The 20198-nt window shown below is 37.2% G+C and overlaps 1 protein-coding gene across 1 annotated transcript in view; it reads right to left on the bottom strand.

The window, feature by feature from the left end:
• Positions 1-17636, bottom strand: part of LOC131969692 (SPARC-related modular calcium-binding protein 1-like) — a 29450-nt gene extending 11814 nt beyond the window's left edge. The window contains exons 1-3 of the mRNA XM_059330836.1: positions 17097-17636; positions 4386-4560; positions 1600-1827 (exon numbers count right to left, since the gene is read on the bottom strand). Coding sequence (XP_059186819.1) covers positions 1600-1827; positions 4386-4560; positions 17097-17177 — 484 coding nt within the window. The 5' untranslated portion in view covers positions 17178-17636. The remainder of the gene's footprint in view (positions 1-1599; positions 1828-4385; positions 4561-17096) is intronic.
• Positions 17637-20198: the final 2562 nt, after the last annotated feature.

Raw genomic sequence — 20198 nt, 5'->3', positions numbered from 1 at the left:
TAAATTATAATTAATTGTTTATAAATGGTTTTAGTTGCACCCATTTTGATATTTTTAACTCCATATTAAGTATGTTAATGATTTTGAAATGATTCCTATACCTTTAAGAAATTGGTTGAAAACAATGAACGATTAAATATGTAAAGCACTTTGTAAATGGTTAATAATTGGTCTATAAACCATCTATAAACATTATTTAGTTGGTTATTGTAAAGTGTTACCAGACTTTCCTCCATGTTTGGACTGTGGTGATATTATCTACATGCAAGTAATGGGATTATGTATTTAAAAATGCAAAATGAGTAACTGTACTCCATTTTCGATACAGTTTAACCCTCTGCCGTCAGCTTCCCTCTAAAGTTCTGGCTTGAAACTTCATGCCAGTTTTTGTTCAATGACAATAGGCCAAGTAAAACCAGAGATAAGGCAAATATATTTTGTATAAAAATATAGAACTAGCTGTTACCTTCATACTATCTCTTAAATGTTATATTTGCAACCTGTGTTCACATTTGCAATAATTAAAATGCTTCACCGAGCATGATGTGTTTATCTTTTGGATTTAAAATGTTGATCCAGTAAGTCAAAGTGAAAAAATAATTATCAGGTCTTATAGGTGAGGTTGTGCTGAAAAAACTGATACCAACATGGTGTGGTGAACATTTCTTAAGTGGTATAAAAAGGATTGGGAAACAGACAAAAGCCCAAGACTCCAAAGGGTTAAATTAGTGAAATTCTGAATACAGTTACTGCCTTAAAAAATAGATTAAAAGACCCAGACAAATGAACTCTGCAATATTTTGAATTATTTCCAAAAATAGTCCAGAATATTTAGAAAGTTTTAGGGCATGTATTCAGTAATTTGTAGTGGACCATTTTTTTTAAAGTAACCCTCTCAACTCTTTGATTTGCTATTTAATTTTACCATGTTCCGGAGGTTTGCACCCAGCTGAGGACTGGTTTTGGAATATTCTGCAGATTATACTGCATTTTTTTTTTTAAACTTTCTTTTTATTGAACATTTTAACAAACATTTTGCATACATCTGGTATACATAAATCTAACCCCTCCGATAATGCATCCTCAGATTACACTTGCCATCTTTCCTCAATCTTTCATCTTGGATCAGATATAAAATAACTTTACATTTTTATTCACTCCAATAAAATTGTGCAACTGAAATAGTAGTCATCCAATGTCATCCAAAAATGATGACTAATCAAACAGCAATTTGTTCCAGTGTAGCAAAATTAGAGAAATAAAATTAATAATATTCATAAAAGAAAAAAAAAACCCAACAAACAATTAATCAAATTATAAATAATTATAATAAAAAATAAATAAAAAAAAAACATAACTTTTCAACTTCTGTAGCTATGAACCAGGGTACTTTACCTTCTAATGATGGTCATCAGATTATACTGCATTTTAATAATCTAGTCTCCTTGAAAATATTTTTACTTGTGTGTCTGATGATTGCATTTCCTGTCTGTTGTGCTTTGCTTCTGTTTGAACTGTACCTGGTGTGGTAACTGTAACTCCCTCAGAAAGAAAGATTCTCATCTAGAGGGAAAAAAATATACTAAAAGTATATTTCACCGGTGCAGTTGGGGATCAGATGGAGGACCGAGGTGCCGCTGACAGGTTTGCCGTCGGGCATGGAGCACCAGCAGTATCCGGTCTGGTTGTGGCACTGCACTGGCAGGAAGTGACCGTCCGGACTGCACTCTGGCACAAAGACAGCAGCTGCTGGACCAGCAGGGCTGCTGAGGGTACCGGCCTCCAGGGCCTGAGCCCGCGCCAGCCGGCATCTGGACTGACCCGGATCTAAAACCAAACGGAAATTAGTTTCAGTACCCAACACCTCCAACATACAGTCATTGGATTAGGGAAATCATGTACCATATCAAGTTGGAGAAGATCAGATACACAATTAGGGGGTCTACTAGAAAATTTTATAACATTTGGCAGCCTTTCTTAATGTTTGTCAAAGATATGGAGGCAGACAATACAATACTGCAAACCTCTGCTGTTGGCCTCAGTCATCATTATAATTATATTTATGTATTTGTTGTTATGTTTTTGTATCTTTCTTTTCTTTCTGATTTTTGCTAATCTGGCTATGTGAATTCTGTATTTTGAACTATGTATTTTACACTGTGAACTCTTAAGTCTGGTACTTGGGGAGGGGGGGAGTTACTGAGGGTTTTTTTTTTCCCTCTTTCCCTGTGTGTTCTGTTGGACCTATGTTAAATTGTAAACTATAATCTGTAAAACAAAATAAAAACACCTTGATCAAAAAAAAGAAATTAGTTTCAGTTGGTTTGCACATGAGCTCAGTGGTGGAAAGTTATATTCACACAAAAGGTATAATATGTAGAAATAGACTCATACAAAATGAATCCCTCTCAATCATCAATGATGATCCAACAGAAGTGTGTGATTACTATTGTATATTTTATGCTACAGATTTATATTACTAAAGGCAGAACAGCCAGAGTCTCCAGGTACCAACTGGTTCCAACCAGAATAATGAACATTAATATCTGGGAGTTGTCAGACAGTAAAGGCATTGGAATTTGAATATAAACAAGTATAAATTGTATCCTTTTAAGGTTAAAAAGTAGGCTTAGCAGCGTGCTCGTGCCTGGGAAAACGTACACACGCGTCGCATATGGGCTGGAACATTTGAATTAAATGATCTCACACACAGACAGAAAAGCCAGAGAGAACTGAGGGGTCCATTGGACTCGGGACACCTTTCATTCAGCAGCCTCGAAATTTTCAAAGTTCTTTCTCCGCTGTATTTAGGCAGGTGTTGTGATTGATTGATTGATAATAAAGAAAACTAAAAGGAACTTCAACTTGGTTTTTAATCCACTTTTCTCACTCAGAGAGGTGGTAAATTTACACCACACTATTTATCTGCACTCCTTTTACTATTCCTATTTTTTTATAAGGGACTGGCTTGTTTGATGTATATGTGGGATGCTCTGCTATTTGCTGGAAACGTTTTGCACTGTATAACTGCTGCTTTGCAAGATGAAAACAAAGGTTGTGTAGTGACCCGATTGCTACTCGAAAAAAATGCCGCTAGTATGATGAGATCCCGTTTATAGTGTTTTACACGCACAAATGAAACAAACCAAACAAATGTATACTTCTTTCTTAAACAAATGAACAAAAGTTATATTTCTAACTTATACATCACATTTCTGTGGTCAAAAAACTGTGTGTCTCTCGGGCATCTCACCACAATCAGTCATACATCGGTGCCTTATATTGACTCATGACATCAGAACCCATAATGAGCGCTCTTCTCCACACGGTGGTGGGAGGCGCAAACAAACAAATAAACAATCAAAGCAAAATGGCTCGTATAGGTTGATTTGATTTGATTTGATTTGATTTGCTGTCCATTTGCTGTTACAAACATTGTTGTGTGTTTTTAAACGGGTTTGATTTCTGACTGTGGTCTTCTGTATTTAGCAGCATTTTACAGTGTGTGTGGGTACAGTTCTTCTGATAGTCACATGTTGTTATTATAGTCAGAATCATTCTGAATATGGTACATTTATTTTTTTTAGAGCTTTTTAGAGCTTCTCTCAGTTAAGTCTGTTTGCATAAAACTAAGCCAGTGTCCATATATATATATATATATATATATATATATATAACTGTTGATAAAAACAGGCAGCTATGGTTGCAAGAACTTTACCATAATAAATACGGTGCAACTTTTTGTAATATTACGGTAAAATTATATTAGCAATGTTGATTTCATGTTTAAGATTGCCATTTTATTCCATATTTAACCATAAAAAATAAAAAGTTTTTCCATCAAAAGAAACGCTGTTCTGCCATATAATTGACAAGAAAATACTTTACAAATGCCGTAAGAATTAAAGATTTTACCATTAAATATTACAGTACATTTCTGTTAGAGATATAGTGTTTAGTACATTCGTACAACAGTGAGAAAAAGTATTTTTTACAGAAAATAAATGCAAAAATGATGGCTTGTATATAGATTACAGTATATTTTTCGCTACAAACACAGTGCCAGTGTATTTTACAGTGGAGTAATGCATTAAAAATTAAAAATTAAAAATTACTGTTTTGGCTGATATATACATTTACGGTGTTTCATTGTTACTGAAACTGAATTAACCCATTTATCATCACAGTCTTTTACTGTCATGGTTTAGCAGTTTTTCACTCTAAATCTACAGACATTTTTTACAGTGTATATATATTTTTTGCATGTGTTTTATACAGTATACTGTTTACATTGTAATATATCAACATTGCCTTTATGGAGCCGCATCCAGTCAGCATGTTAACAGGTGCTGAAGCAGCTGTGAGGATGTGTGCTGGGTGTTTACCTGAGCAGTGTGCTCGTGGAGCGAGGCGGAGCTGTGTGTTGATGCACTGCGCCCTCTGGAAGGCACACAGTGATTTATAGGACCTGCCGTTGCTGCCACACACGGATCTGTGGCGCCCCTGCTTACAGTCCAGCACACAGCCGCGAGGCCACATGTTCTCTGTGAGCAAGAAGGGCTGCAAACACACAAACACACACAACGCTTGGAATCAGATGTTATGTTGATGTTTTTCTGCATTCCTGCAATAACAATGGTTTTAACAGAAATAAATACAGTAGATACAGTGTTGCATGACAGGGGAGAATACTGTTGGATATTGGATTTTTAAATTTATCCCAGCAGTCCTAGCCTGGGTATACCCATACTGCCTTGTGCGGTCGATTTCATTTCGAACTGCCAAGGGGTCTGGAAACTATGGCCGTTTCTTAGCCCTGTTTAAGGGATCCAATCACAGAACGGGGACGGACGGCAAGACGATGGCGCGTACTACTTGACAGACGGAAGCTTGTAGTTTTGTTGTTTTCTTACGGATCCAACATGGCTGCAGCAGACGTGAAACTCTCTTTAGCTGTAGTTAAATAGTTTAGAGCGAAAGTTGATTTTAAAAGAAGAACAACGTTTGACTTTACACTCTTGTTTCACCACCAAAAAGGATATTTAAGCCTAAAGGATAAGCCTAATCTACCAACTAGCCCCGCTACCGCTCACTGCTGTAACGCCGCTGATCTCGCAGCGAGCCGGGGGACAGCGGAGCCGCCCAGAGACCTGCAGCAGCTCGTCTATTGCCCATAAAATCAGTTGATGTGTGTGGCTGAATGACATGAGGGGGAAATAAGGCGTAAAATAATCTTGCAGAAAGCGAGAACTGGAGAAGCAAAGCAGCATGCAACACTCTCTCACAGACACACAGACACACACACACACTGCCGGTAGACTGTGAGCAGCCAGAGCCAGAACATGCTGCAGAAAAACGCTGCAAAAGCAGAATTGAGCATTTTAATCGAAGTAGATATGGGCTAGTCTGGCTATGTAAACATCAATTTCTGTCGCTCTACATACGTCATCTGGTATAATTTATACGATTGGCTAAGAGCTACCTACAGACGCTTTTGATAGACATTCGTAGCGCCCAATAAACGGCTCTGGAGGATCATAAACCATGCCTCCTCTACGGAAAAATGAATAGTATCCAGACTAGATCTCATTTGTGATTAGTCTGGTGTTGGCCAGGCTAGTCCAGGTCAGAAAAGCATCAGTGACCCTTGATCATAATTGAACAACAACTGTGCAACTGGGCTCGAAATATTGAGTTTTTCTTTGGTCCCTGTGCAGTCTGCTCAGTGGTTCAAGATTGAAGAGGTTCAAACTGTCAGTTCATAGTATGTTCAGCCAATATTTATTGACCTAATCTAACAGTGCTAACTAGGGTTGGCTGATTTGACAGTATGTATTCTGCAACAGTAGAAATGTGTCCACTGGTAGATTTTCTATTGTATAAAGCTACTCTCACACATTATTTTGATTATCGTGCGACCTCATAATCTCACATATCCTGTCTCATAGGATAGCATGATTTGAACAGCCATAGAGGGAAGAGTGAAGTTATAGCCTAAATACAGAGAAGGAGGAGGCGTCCTGGTAGCCTTAAAACCTGGAAATCATTGTTCTCAAGAACCTTAACGATTACATTTTTAAAGAATTTTAGTTTTGTGTAATGGTTGTGTTTGTAGTTTCAAATTTAAGAAGAAAACAAACAAATGTAATGAAATATGTTGTGGTTATTTAAACCAGTGGTTCTCAAATGGGGGTAAGCTTACCCCTGGGGGTACGCATGAAGACACTCCAGGGGGTACGTGAGATTTTACACAGATCTTTACTATGATACCAAAAGAGGACACTTTATGTTGGTAATTATTTTTATGTGCACAAAACTTTATTTATAATTAAGTTAATTATTTCTTTCTTTTTTAAACATTTCTAAATAGTTAAAGACAGACCACTACAAATGAGCAGTGTTTTGCACATTTATGGAGTTTTAAATGGTTCATTTTATAGTTTTAAATGGTTATATGCTCACTGTTTTTACTACATTCATTTGAATGACTACATTTTAGTGATGAGAAATATTTGCAATAAATTTAGTCATGGATTATTAACATTTAAAATGTTTGAAATAGTTTTTTTTTTTTTTTAATGTTTGAATTTTGTATGTGTTTATCAGTTCCAAAGTTTAATAAATCAGACACTGATGGCACAGCGCTCTGTTTATAGGTTGTTGTTCTTTTCAACCAAAAATGCTTTGCCCTGGTTAGGGGGTACTTGACTGGAAAAATATTTCACAGGGGGTACATGACTGAAAAAAGGTTGAGAACCACTGGTTTAAACCATTTCATAATTGAGTTTAGTGTTAATGTATGACAGAAAATGACGGAAGATTTCAGCCGTACCGCCCACCCCAAGTGTGTCAACTTACCGTCTAGTGCTAAAGCAACACGTTGCCTGTTAATTCCAGCTTGTTATAGACATTATTGTGATCTTGACACTGAAACAGGAAGCTGTTACTGTTAACAACTTGCACATATTTTGATGCTAAGCTCACAGTTTCTTTCACAAATAAGTGATGATTTATTCTGCTCTTATTCATACAAAATAACATCTATTAGCAAAGAGGACTTTCTAAAACCTAAAAGCATCAAAAACCATTCAAACATATAAAGTAGTTCTCTCAGACATCTGACTAGAACTAATCAAGCTTTGTGGCAGGAGGTTACTCCATTTTTTGTATATCTTTTTGCAGAGAAAAACTTTGGTAAAACCAGCCAATAAAAACACATTTCCTTCCTGCTAAATAATAAATTATAAAGTAAAATATCGAGTTAATGTCTGTCAGTGTTTCACACATTTTTGTCTTTCTTCACTTTGCTGCAGCACAAACTCTTCTTGGCCTCCATGTTTCCTCCCTTCTGTGCTTCTCTTCCAGCCACCACAACAGACAGAAATGTGTCAGTCCAAACCTTTGGCTATTGTCTGAGAGCTGTGTGTGGCTGGGCACTATTAAACTGTCCAAAACACTGCAGGTGGAGAGAAGAGATACACTGAAAGGCCTTTTATAGCCTCTGCATGGCTGGCAGTCTGTGAGTGATAAATTGGCTGCTGGTGTGTCGGGCTTTCACTGTTTCACGCCTGGAGAAAAACCTGACACAAGGGAGGATGCACAATGAAAGAGGGGAGAGAGGACGAGTCACAACACATCTAAAACACGCAAACATTTCAGGCTGGCTGAGCACATTGAGACAGTGTGTGTGAAAAAGTTTGTGGCTCTTTTCTTTATCTGTCAATCTACCTGTGAAAGCTCTTAGTAAAGTGGTGAGTGAATAAACTTCCCTAACTGAGGTGAGCATCTTCTCCATCTGTATCTCTGCTATCAGGAGCTGTGAGCACTGCAAAAAAGGTGTGTCTAAAAATGAGATAAAACACTAAATCTGAGGGACATGATCTTGCTGCATGGACAGATAATTTCACTTGACAAGATTTCTTAAATTAAGATTGTTAAATCTAAATAAGCATGTTGAATGCTTAAAATAAGAAATCAACTCTTAAAACAAGATACATTATCTAACACTTCTTAATCTAAAGGTTTTTGGTAAGAAACAAATAATTGTCAGTGCACTCTGCTCGGGCCAGTTCATCGCTTTAATTTATCTTGTTTTAAGAGTTAATTTCTTATTTTAAGTGTTCAACATGCTTATTTCTAGATACACACACACACACACACACACACACACACACACACACACACACACTCAGACCCCACCTTTTCACTCTTAATAGTGCCTCTTTGTCCATTAGCCTACCTGCTCTCACTGCACACACACACACACACACACACACACACACACACACACACAGAGTCTTACAGTGTTGACATAATTTAGAGGTGAATGAGACCTCTGTGCCTTAATGTCCAGACATTAATTTACAGATCAAATAATAACTATAACCCCGGTTTATTTAAACTTGTCTTAGGTGATTTATAAATTAATATTAATATGACATAACCTACTCTGTACATTCCCATCAAGAAATTATTATTTCACTATAACTATTCAAAAAATATTCAGGTTTTATTACTTTTTTTCTCTTGAAATGAGGCCTAATTTTGTATATTTGACTAAAATTGACCAATAATAATGAAAAAAATATGAAAATTATACATCATTTTTTTTGTCATGTGTTGCCTTAAAAGGTGAAAAAAAGTTGGTAATAATTTTTTTCTACATGTCCTAAAAACAGTCTTGTGTCATGAGGTCCTTTCTGATCCCTGAGGAGGATGGGTGTATAGTCGACGGGAGGACTAACAAGGATTAAACAAACACTGAAAATATGAAAAACTGTAGAGAATGAATAGAGTACAGAATGTACGCCGCTATAAACATAATTTCTACCTCACAACAACAAAAATGTTACTATTGAACATTTAAACTGAGGGCGAAATCTGAGTTGAGGGAAGAAATATGCAAAAAAGAAGAAAGGGGGATAATTCTGAGAGAAAGAAAAGAGTGAAGGATGAAGGAGACTAGGCAGAAAAATGAAGGGAAAAAGGAAAGAAAATAGGAGAGAAGCAAGGAATGAAAGAACAGATGTATGAAGGAGAAGAGGGGGGGAAATGTGATTAGAGGAATTAAGAAAAAATTACACTGCAAAAAAGCCAACTTGTATTTTTAGGCCTAAAACAGTGACTTAATTTGGTAAAACTTGGAAATATGAATTACTGACATTTAGGGCAATAATGTAAGTTAGCACAACAAAGGAAGCCAGTTGTCTGCTCAAAAACAAGTTTGTGAGTTGTTGTTACTTATATCTTTAAGTTGGGGTTCAAAACAAGGGACAATAGTTCTGCTAACTCTTATTTCTTTGTTGTGAAATTTGGTCATTAGCGAAAGCTAGTGGCTAACTGATGCTAGCGGCTAACTGAAGCTAGCGGCTTACTGATGCTAGCGGCTAACTGAAGCTAGCGGCGCTGCTTGTTACAGCTACAAGAGTAGCCATTAGCATATCAATGCTAACTCAAAATTGTGGTCGCAACATTAGCTGACATTTCAGAGCGGCGTTACAATCCTGCCAGAGAAATTCAGAGTTGAGCAAACTCAAAAACAAAACCGAAAATATTTAGTTTCATTGTCCAACTTGTCCAGGAATTTTATCGAAGTTTGTTGCCTTGAAATTTTGAGTTCACCCAACTTTTCTTTTTTTGCAGTGTAGAGAAACACTTGAAAAATGAATGAAAGTCTGCGGAATTTATAAAAAAGGAGGACTAGAGGGAAAGTTAGAGGGAAGAGAGGAATGGAGGGATGATGGGAGGAGGAGTGGAGGGCAGCAGCCTGGGCGCAAAATGTGGGGCAGACTGGATTTCCTGTCTGTCAGGTAAAACTACAGTAAGTACAATATCCTCAGTGTTCAAACAATTACCACCAGTGTTCCTGGACTATAAACCCTCAGCCCAGTGTGAGTGTGTGTGTGTGTGTGTGTGTGTGACAGTGAGAGAGAGAGGGAGGGAGGGAGCGAGCAGCAGAGAAAGTGAGAACAAGCCAGCACTGTCTCCTCATGCCTCACACATTCCTGCTGCAGGAAAATATAAAAACTCATCTCCAGAGTGTTTCTAACTGGATGTTTGTGCTGGAAGAAGCCGTGTTGACACCCAGCGGCGGGATTCAGCGTCTGAACAAACCGCCTGTGAACGAGTGAATCGGTCGCTTGTGAACGCAGCTCGCTCCAACATTAATCTGTTAAAGTGATCATTAACACACACTGAGAGATGATGATGATGACATGTTTAACATCTCAGGGCATTCAGAGGTGTGCGTGTGTGTGCAAACACCTTCACACACTCTTCAGCTGACACACACACACACGCGCACGCACGCACGCATGCACGCACGCACACACACGCACGCACACACGCGCACACACACACACACACATTCTTGTACTTCTATCTTTGTGAGGACCCTCATTGGAACAGTGAATTCAGTTTTAGTTTTAATTTAATTGTTCATTTTTGTTTTCAATTTCAGTTAGTTTTAATGAGTTTTTAGATTGAGTTTGCTTGTTTTAGTTTATTTTTTAAATGCTTTAGTTTTAGTTTAGTTTTTATTAGTTTTTGTTTTTGTAATGGGGTATTTGTTGGGTGGGAGATTAAAAGAGGTCACAGTAAATTTTGCCTTTATTTCCTTTGTCTTATCCATCTTCATTGTGTATGAAAAAAGTTGACAAAGATGAAAATGAAGGATATTTTCACTATAATTTTAGTTAGTTTTGTAACCACACAATACAGTTTCAGTTAATTATCATCATCATGTAACCTTAACCCATAAAAAAAGTCTGAAATCTCAAAAAAGCCTTTAATGAAGTGAGAACCGGCCGAAATGTGCTCACTTTGCAAAAATGTCCTCACTCTGTTGGTTAAAAACGTGTTGTGGTCCACACAATGTAGGAAGTACAAGAACACACACACACACACACACACACACACACACACGCACTTTCTAAATCAAACATGATTAATCTCTTTTCTTTGAAAAACAATATTGATTTGATGCTGTCAGTATAACAAAAAATATATGTTGCTGTTTTGAGTTTTGGTGTGGTCTCAGGTTTTTTTTAGACTGTAAACTAATTACAATTGAAAGCTGATAAAGCAGGGCACTCGTGGCCCCCGAGCATGAAGCCAATTACACAGATAAAACAACAACAACAACAACAACACACTTCCTGTGGATTATTGTTGTTATCCAGACTGCTGCTGAGAAGTATTGTCATTTCTTTTTAACTTTGACTTACTGCATCAACATTTTTAAAGACAGTAAGTCCAAATTCTCTGATTTCAGCTTCTTCAATGTGAATATTTCTGGTTTCTTTGTTCCATTATGACAATAAACTGAATATCTCTTTGGTTTGTGGACAAAACAAGAGATTTGAGGACGTCATCATGTGGTTTGGGAAACACTGATTGATATTTTTCAACATTTTATTGACCAAACAACTAAACGATTAATCGTTTAAATAATCGACAGATTAATCGATAATGAAAATAATCGTTAGTTAAAGCCTTAATTACAAATATAACATCTAAGAGGTAAAATGAGGAGAACATCCAGTTCTATATGTTAAACTAAATATATTTTACCTTATCTTGTCCTTATCTAAACAAAAACTGGCATGGAGTTTCAAGCCAGAACTTTAGAAGGAAGCTGACGTCAGGAAACATGCGGCTGTAGGTTTTACAGCGTGATGTCATGAAGAAGTCATGCACTTTAATCTCAGTCTCGAGATTCTTTTTCTATCTGAACTTTTCACTCCAATTTTTTTTACTTTTGCAGTGACAGATTCACTTGAAGCGGTCAGGGAAGGTGCCGCTGGCTGCCTTAGGGCGCTTTCACACCTATCTCGTTTGGTCCGGACTTTAGGACTTTTCAGTTTGATCCGAACCTAAATTCCAGGTGTGAAAGGTGCCGCGGACTAGCCTGGCTAACACCAGACAAATCTCAAATGAGATGTGGTCTGGGAACCAGCCGTTCATTTCTCCGTAGAGGAGGTGTGGTTTACGATCCTCCAGAGCCGTTTATTGGGCGCTTAGAATGTCTATCAAAGCGTCTGTAGGTAGCTCTTAGCCAATCAGATCAGTTATACCAGATGACGTAGTAGAGCTAAAGAAATGGATGTTTGTTGTGTGTGTGTCTGTGAGAGAGTGTTGCTTGCTGCGTTGCTTCTCCAGTTCTCGCTTTCTGCAAGATTATTTATTTTCACGCTTTATTCCCCCTCATGTCATTCAGCCACACACATCCACTGATTTTATGGGCAATAAACAAGCTGCTGCGGGTCTCTGGGGGCTCCGCTGTCCCCTGGCTCGTAGCCAGATCACCGGCGAGACCACCGGCTCGTAGCGCCGCAAGCGGTCTACAGCTAAAGAGAGTTTCCGTAAGAAAACTACAAGCTTCCAAGTGCTGAGTAGTACGAGTCATCGTCTTGCTGTCCCTCCCCGCTCTGTGATTGGATCCCTAAAACAGGGCTAAGAAAGCTTCCTGGTTTCCAGACCGCCTGGAGGTTCAAAATTAAATTCGAGCGCGCAACGCAGTCTGGGTATACCCAGGCTAGCACCACTCTGCACCAAAGGACCAAAGTTTGGTCCGACCAAAAGAGGTGGTCTCGGTCCGGACCAAACGAACCAAGGTCTGAACCTTTTGCAGTGTGAAAACAACTTTTTTTATAGTTCGGACCTTCCTATCAATGACAGGAAGGTCTTTTCTTCTTCTGCTCTCGAATTACGGTACAGGAAGTTGGATTGCAGGATTGCGAGCCGTTTTCTCCTCCTCTACTGTCAACAGTGATACAGTTTTGGCATGATGAGGCGGCTCATCTTGCGAATACCAAGCACTCTCACGTAATGCTCATTAAGCTGGTGCTGCTGGTAGCAAAAGACCAGCAAAAGTATTACCACAGGTAAAAGGTGGCTCGCTGGATTCATTTCGTGTAAACACATTAAGGAAGTAACACTGAGGTCAGATGGCGGCCGGCCTAACAACGCAGCATAACCAAAACAAAATGAGCCACGGAAGTACACAGGGAGATGACGTGTCCAGTAGAATTGTCTTGTAAAGTCCCTTATTCCTTTTGCAGTGTGAAACCAAAACTAACAGGACCAAATGTAGACAATGTAAAAGAACACGGACCTCTCTTCGGACCTTGGTTCGGACTTTCAGGTGTGAAAACGCCCTAACTGTAGGCTGCCAGTTTATCTGGTCCTAATCTGAAGTTGGGCTGCAGCCAAGAGATCAATTTGATGTTTTTCCAGTTTTTTCTGCTGCTGGTGGTACTAGGTGGGCTGAAGCCTGCCTTCAGATAGAGACGCACGACATAACACCAAATGTTTGATATCAAAACGATAAAACAGCACTGTGACAGCTGTCCCCGGTCTCCCCTACAAACCTGGGGCCAGATTCACAAAAGTGATCTTAACGTAAAAATTATTAGGAAAAAAAATAAGATGTTCCTAAGAATGTTCTTCAATGCTACAACATTTATTTAAAAAATCCCATCTACAAATGCCTGTTCCCAATTCCACAGAACTTTGCAACACCCTTTTTTCCCCCTGAAATATCCACACACATATACAAGCACCTAAAAATACAAAGTACACGCACTTTTACACACACACACACACACACACTCACACACACATACGCATCTGTAGCATTTACATAAAATTCCCCCATTGGTCTGTCTGTCTGTCTGTCTGTCTGTCTGTCTGTCTGCTGATTTGCTTATCAGCATATATGTATGGCCACACAATAACCCTCCTCCTACCTATTAACTATCAGAAATCAATGTTAACAACAACTGGTGTTGTAAATATCTACTCTTCATTTTTTTATTATTTACCTTACTTTCTGTTTAAGTTGTTTGACCTTTTCTTGGCAAAAAAAAAGAATGTTCTTAAATGCTATTCACCATTTTTTTCTTAGGAATTGTCGTATGTGTTAGGAACTTCTTAAGTTAAAAATCTAAGAACTTCCTAAGTGAGAAAACTACGATCACTAGATCATTAGTTAAATAGTATCAAATACAACAACTGCCTCTGTGATTTACTAAGAGTACATTGTAGTGTCTACATTACATGTCACACAGGACATTTCAATTATATGTCAACTGCCAGAATAAGATTTATGTGATCCATTCATTAAAAAAACTAACCTGACCAACTTCATTGAACAAAACGTGTTAACAGATCGCCTAGGGCTAAACTAAATATTAAAGAAATCAAGTCAATGTCATACTAATTTGTTCAAGTAAATACAAATCAAGACTTTCCTATTCACTGTAGTTTTCAGACTGCTGAGGGCTTCTCTTAAAGTTGAGAAGAAATATGAGAAGAAATCTAAAAACTTTGTTTTCAAGAATCTCATTTGTTCTCAAGTATCTTAAGAAAAAAATTAAGGAGAAAGTTAAGAAAACATTTTAAGAACATATAAGAATTTCTTCACAAATACCAAATCTTTTTGTCTTTAGAGCAAAGTTAAGAAAAAAGTGGCACTTAAGAAGCATTTTTTTTTCTTAAGAATGCTTTGTGGATCCGGCCCCAGGTCTTTTGTTTCGTTTGTAATCAAATCAAATAATTTCACTTAATTTTTGAATGGGTGGGGTCGGAGGAAATGAGTAATATTTAACTCAACATTCATGTTTTTGAGTTCAATAAAATCATTAAAACTTGATACAGTTCTACTTACAAATAAATCTGTTGAAATGTCATGTTTTTAAATTGTTTCATTTTGCATGGATGTCTGCTTATGACAACTTATATTTATGTTTGGATATGATACAGTTTACATTTGTCAGCTCGATAAACTAGTGATTTCTGGCTCAGTTATAATGTTTTGAATATAAGTGGTTCTAAATTCACAAAGCTTTCAGGTACAAACCTCAAAAACTTGGGTAAAACAGTTTTTACTTTACTACACTGTAAAAAAAGGTTTGTAGAAATAACAGTAAAACTCTGTCAAATACATCAGAAATAGGGCATAAAATGAAAAATTGTATATCACTGTATTAGACACTTTAAATTACCGTAAATCAAAGAATAGCGCAAAACTTTTACTTTTTTCTGTCATAAACTGGAAGAAACACACAGGTTTTAGGTAAAATATAACATTTTCATGCAAAATGTATGGAGAAATACCATGATGTGTGAATGAATGACACAATTACCCTAAAAATAACAGGATTATTCAGACTAAATTACAGTTTTTGCTGATATTTACATTTAAATTTAGAATAGAAAATCCACTCACTGTAATTTTTACGGTGAAGTTCTGGCAACCACAGCTGCCGGTATTTTACCGTAAATTAAACAGATTATTTTTTACAGTGTACACTACCATAATTGTAGTAATAAATGTAGTTAGCATGGAAAAGTTTCAGCTTCACTAGTTACAGTTTTTCTTAGTCGCTTTGGTGCATTTCTTACATCACTATTAACATTTGCACAACAGTTAGTTCAACCTCCACAACATTTAGTCATTTGTGCTTACAACAAATTACAAATGCTTTTGGACATGCATCAAGTGCTTTCATACAACTCTCTGCTGTTTTATAACATTATCATTTGCTTATGTCATGTCAGTCAAAGTGAACTATACTTGTGAATGCTGGATAGTCATTCCACATAAAACTAATAGTCCTCATGTCATTGCTTGAGTCATTACATACAAAAATGTTGAACTAGTTGTCAATATCTAAAAATAAATTTTATACATTTTTTAAAATCTTTATTTTTTACTGAAAATGTATCTGGAATTAAATAGATTTCTCTCAGGTGAAGCTCAGCTTTCACTGTGTGAAGCATTAGTTGAACCAAGTTACCAACATTAGTTGATAAGACACTTCTCTACAATCACTCAGAGCTGAATCCATAAACCCATAAACACTTTACAACATATATGGACCAGCAGGACATAGTGTGGACCATTTCTACTGCTTCCATCTGAGCTCTTATTATTGGAGAGCAGAAGTAGTTTTTAAAAAAAAAATGAAAAAAGATGACTTTAGAAAGGTGAATGTATAGGGTCTGACTTGTATTATTATTCTTTTTTTGCTTTGTTTGTTAGTTTTTGTTTTTCTGTTTCATAAGCCAGGTATTGATTTTGAATGTTTTAAAAAAAACGTTTTAATAATTTCTTTGAATTGTAATCGGTATTCCACTTTTTGGTAAATTATTGAATTTAATATTGTAGTTTTTTTCTTATAACTGCCAGAGATTCTAGATTCTAATTGTTACTCTGTATGCTTTTACTATGTATTTAAATTGTGTCCTGTTTGAGGACCCCAGGAAGAAAAGCCATTACTCCCACAACGGAGTGATGCCTAATGGGGATCCTAATAAATAAACAAATAAACAAACAAATAAACAACACTGTGACACTGGACTGTCACAGCTCTACCCAAAGGGAGTTTATGTTTGTTGTAAATAAGGGTGTATTGTTTCTTTTGCACAATGCTGTAAACAAATTAGAATTGAAAAGATCATATGCAGTAAATATATGAAACATACATATTCAATGTGTTGTACACCTCTCTAAATACAGTAATGTGTGACTTTACTGTAGTTTTCAAATGGCTGTGTAAGTCAAGTCAAAGTTTATTTATAGAGCACATTTAAAAACAACCTCAGTTGACCAAAGTGCTGTACAGTTATTAAAATAGAATAAATCATACACAAATAGGTATAAATAAAAACAATAAAATACTAATAACAGTAAAACAATAAAATAAAAGTTATAAATAGTATAATAGTATAATAGTATATAGTGGAGCATTTTCAGGTAGAGTCATCAAGATCTGACTTTTTTACATTGGAAAACATTTACAGAGTAAACTGTCATAATGAAAACATGACAGAGACATTTGACTATCTTGTTCATAAACATGGTGTCAGGACTTTTCATCTTGATGACACTTATATTGACATGAATACTTGCTTTTGAGGAATGAGCTATGATCCATTTAGAGCAAGTGACACGCTTTTACAGGTTATCAACTAGGTTTTGCAGTTTGCACTAAATGTTTTGAGAAATGAATTTACTGTTATGCAAATGTAAATTGAGATGCACTACAGCGACTGAGAAAAACTGTAACTTGTTGGTAAAGTTTCGGTCTTACCGCTGTTCTGTCGGTCTGGACAGACTCGGAGAACACGAGGACTAGCAGCGCGCGGCAGGTGAAGGCGAACGCGAGCATCATTCCTGCCAGCGCGGGCACGAGGAGCAGCGGCCGCGCGCCTTTCGCTGCCTGTTGTTCCGAGGTTTCAAAGCGCCGCAGTGCGCGCGGAGCGGCTGCAGCCAGTCTGTGCTGGTGGTGATGATGATGGTGATGAAGGTGGTGATGAAGGTCTAAACTAACTTCAGCGTCACTTCTTCAGGTGTCACGCGGCTGCCCATGTTGTCGATCAGAGGTCTCGAGCTGCTGCAGCAGCTCACCAGCGCGCGTAAAAGCAGGTCCGCGTGTGTGTGAAGCAGCGCAGGTCAGACCTTTCCTCTCCTCAAGGTACGGCCCATTTCCGTTCCTCGTGCTACAATCACTTCATATATCCACGAGGGGAAACAGACAGGTCGAAAGATCGCAGTGATGTATAACAGCTAGATTTAATTATACTGATGCTGAAGAAATGGCACTGTACTGAAGAGGATAAGGGCCACACATGAAAAAAAATATTATATAGGCTATATATAATATATATACACCTATATAAATAAATATTTCATTTGCAAAAACAAATAAAAAAAACCTTTCAACACCTTTTACAAGTGCCATCATATGATAAGAAAACCCTGTTTTACCCAATAATATTCCTTACATGTTCACCTCAGCAATTGTCTTTATTATTCTGTATTTCGGTGAGGCAGGACTACAAAAGAGGATTAGGGCCACACTTGAAAATAATATTTGAGTTCTGAGTTTAAAGTCAGAATTCTGACTTTATTCTCAGTATTCTGAGTTTAAGGTCAGAATTATGACTTTTTAAAATCAGAATTCTGACTTTATTCTCAGTATTCTGAGTTTAAGGTCAGAATTATGACTTTTTAAAATCAGAATTCTGACTTTATTCTCAGAATTTTGACAAACGTGCTACTCCGGGCACCAAAACAACACATACGGTATTTCCTTTACACTCACCTTTTGGTCTTCCATTAAAGAAATAGCTTCTGCTGGGACCCCCTGAACACGCAAAAAGTCGCTGGTGGACATCTTCGGCCACTCTGTGTTCCTCCCAACTGCATTGAAAGGGACTCTCCGCCAAAGTTGCTCCTCATGGGTACCAAAAGTTCTGAATTTAAAGTCAGAATTCTGAGAATAAAGTCAGAATTCTGACTTAAAAGTCAGAACTCAAATATTATTTTCATGTGTGGCCCTAATCCTCTTTTGTAGTCCTGCCTCACCGAAATACAGAATAATAAAGACAATTACTGAGGTGAACATGTAAGGAATATTATTGGGTAAAACAGGGTTTTCTTATCATATGATGGCACTTGTAAAAGGTGTTGAAAGGTTTTTTATTTGCTTTTGCAAATGAAATATTTATTTATATAGGTGTAGCGTCAACTTGATTGTGACACTCTAAGACAAAACTGGAAGACATTGTAAGCACTTTAAATCCATGTGTTAACAGGGACAAAAGCACAAACGGAGACATTTATACGTCTCTGTGTGGAATATGGCTATAGGTGGGGAAAAAATTGAGTTAAAGTCTAGGAAGTATATTGTTAAAAAGTTATTATCATAGCTGTGTAATCAGTTCTCTCTCTTGTTAAAATAGGACCATAGTGGAGAAAATGGGGCTAGAAGGCCAGTTCACCCACGGCCAAGCAAAAAAAAAAAAGTGGGACAATCTAAAAACACAGTATAAGGTAAGAGGTTATGAATGGACATGTGTATCTTGTTTATGCAAATACTATTGTATAAACTTTTGAGTAAGCCCTGAATGTAAAGCTGTAGAATTCTGTACGCCTGACAGTAATACTGTAGCCTGGGTATACCCATACTGCCTTGCACGCTCGATTTCATTTCGAACCTGCAGGCGGTCCGGCAACTACGGCCGTTTCTCAGCCGTTTTATAGATCCAATCACAGAACGGGGAGGGACGGCAAGACGATGACGCGTACTACTCGACAGATGGAAGCCTGTAGTTTTGTAGTTTTCTTACAGATCCAACATGGCTGCAGCAGACGCGATACTCTCTTTCGATCTAGCCGTTTTAAATAGTTTAGAGCGAATGTTGATTTTAAAAGAAGAACGTTTGACTTAACACTCCTGTTTCACCACCAAAAAGGATGTTTTAGCCTTGCTTCCGACAGGATTTGGCCAAAGTCTAATCTACCAACTAGCCCTGCTACCGCTCGCTGCTGTAACGCCACTGATCTCGCTACGAGCCGGGGGACAGCGGAGAAATAAGGCCCTGTTTACACGAAAGGAAAACACAGATATTTCCATGCGGTTTGGCCTCTCATTTACACGAAAACCCCGTTTTTATCACAGAAAAGGATTATTTCTAAAAACTCCGGGCAAAGTGGAGAATTTGGAAAACTCCAGTTATGTGTTGTTGTGTCAACTGGTAGAACAGGGTTTTAGGTTCTCTTTTTGGTTCTCAAACCCCTTTTTGGCCACTTGATGGCAGACATGTACACTTCTAAATAATGCTTTAAAAATATTACTGATATAGATTTTTTGCCAACTTTTTTGGATTAAATCTTTCAATCAGCGTCAGTCCTGATGAAAACTATCAATATTAAATTATTTTCAGGATTTTAACCCTTTAAATGCCAGTTTGATTCCACGATGTCACCGTCTTTCAAAGAAAAAACAAACAAAAATTGAGTTATTTTCCATTTAATAAATAATTTTTGGCTGGAGCATTTTTTTTATCAGTCTTGGATATGTCAAAGATTAGCAACAAAATTGATTTTGATGCATTTATAGTTTTTTTTGTGTAGTGTCAGATTTAAAAATGTACTACCCTTTTATAGCAGACATGTCCACTTCCAAAACACTATAAAACTATTACTGATATATATTTTTTTCAACTTTTTTGGGTCACTCTTTTGATCAACTTCAGTCCTAATCAGAACTATCAAATATTGAATACTCATCAGGATTTTAACCCTTAAAATGCCAGTTTGACTACATTATGCTAATATTTCTTATGAAAACAAGATTTGCTGTGTTTTGTTAGATGTGTGTGTGTTTGCTGTTTCGTGTGTCTTGACC

This window comes from Centropristis striata, chromosome 4 (genome assembly GCF_030273125.1).
Source record: "Centropristis striata isolate RG_2023a ecotype Rhode Island chromosome 4, C.striata_1.0, whole genome shotgun sequence".
Classification (NCBI taxonomy): Eukaryota; Metazoa; Chordata; class Actinopteri; order Perciformes; family Serranidae; genus Centropristis; species Centropristis striata.
The sequence above is the reverse complement of the archived record's forward strand: the minus strand, read 5'-3'. Positions and strand labels throughout refer to the sequence as shown.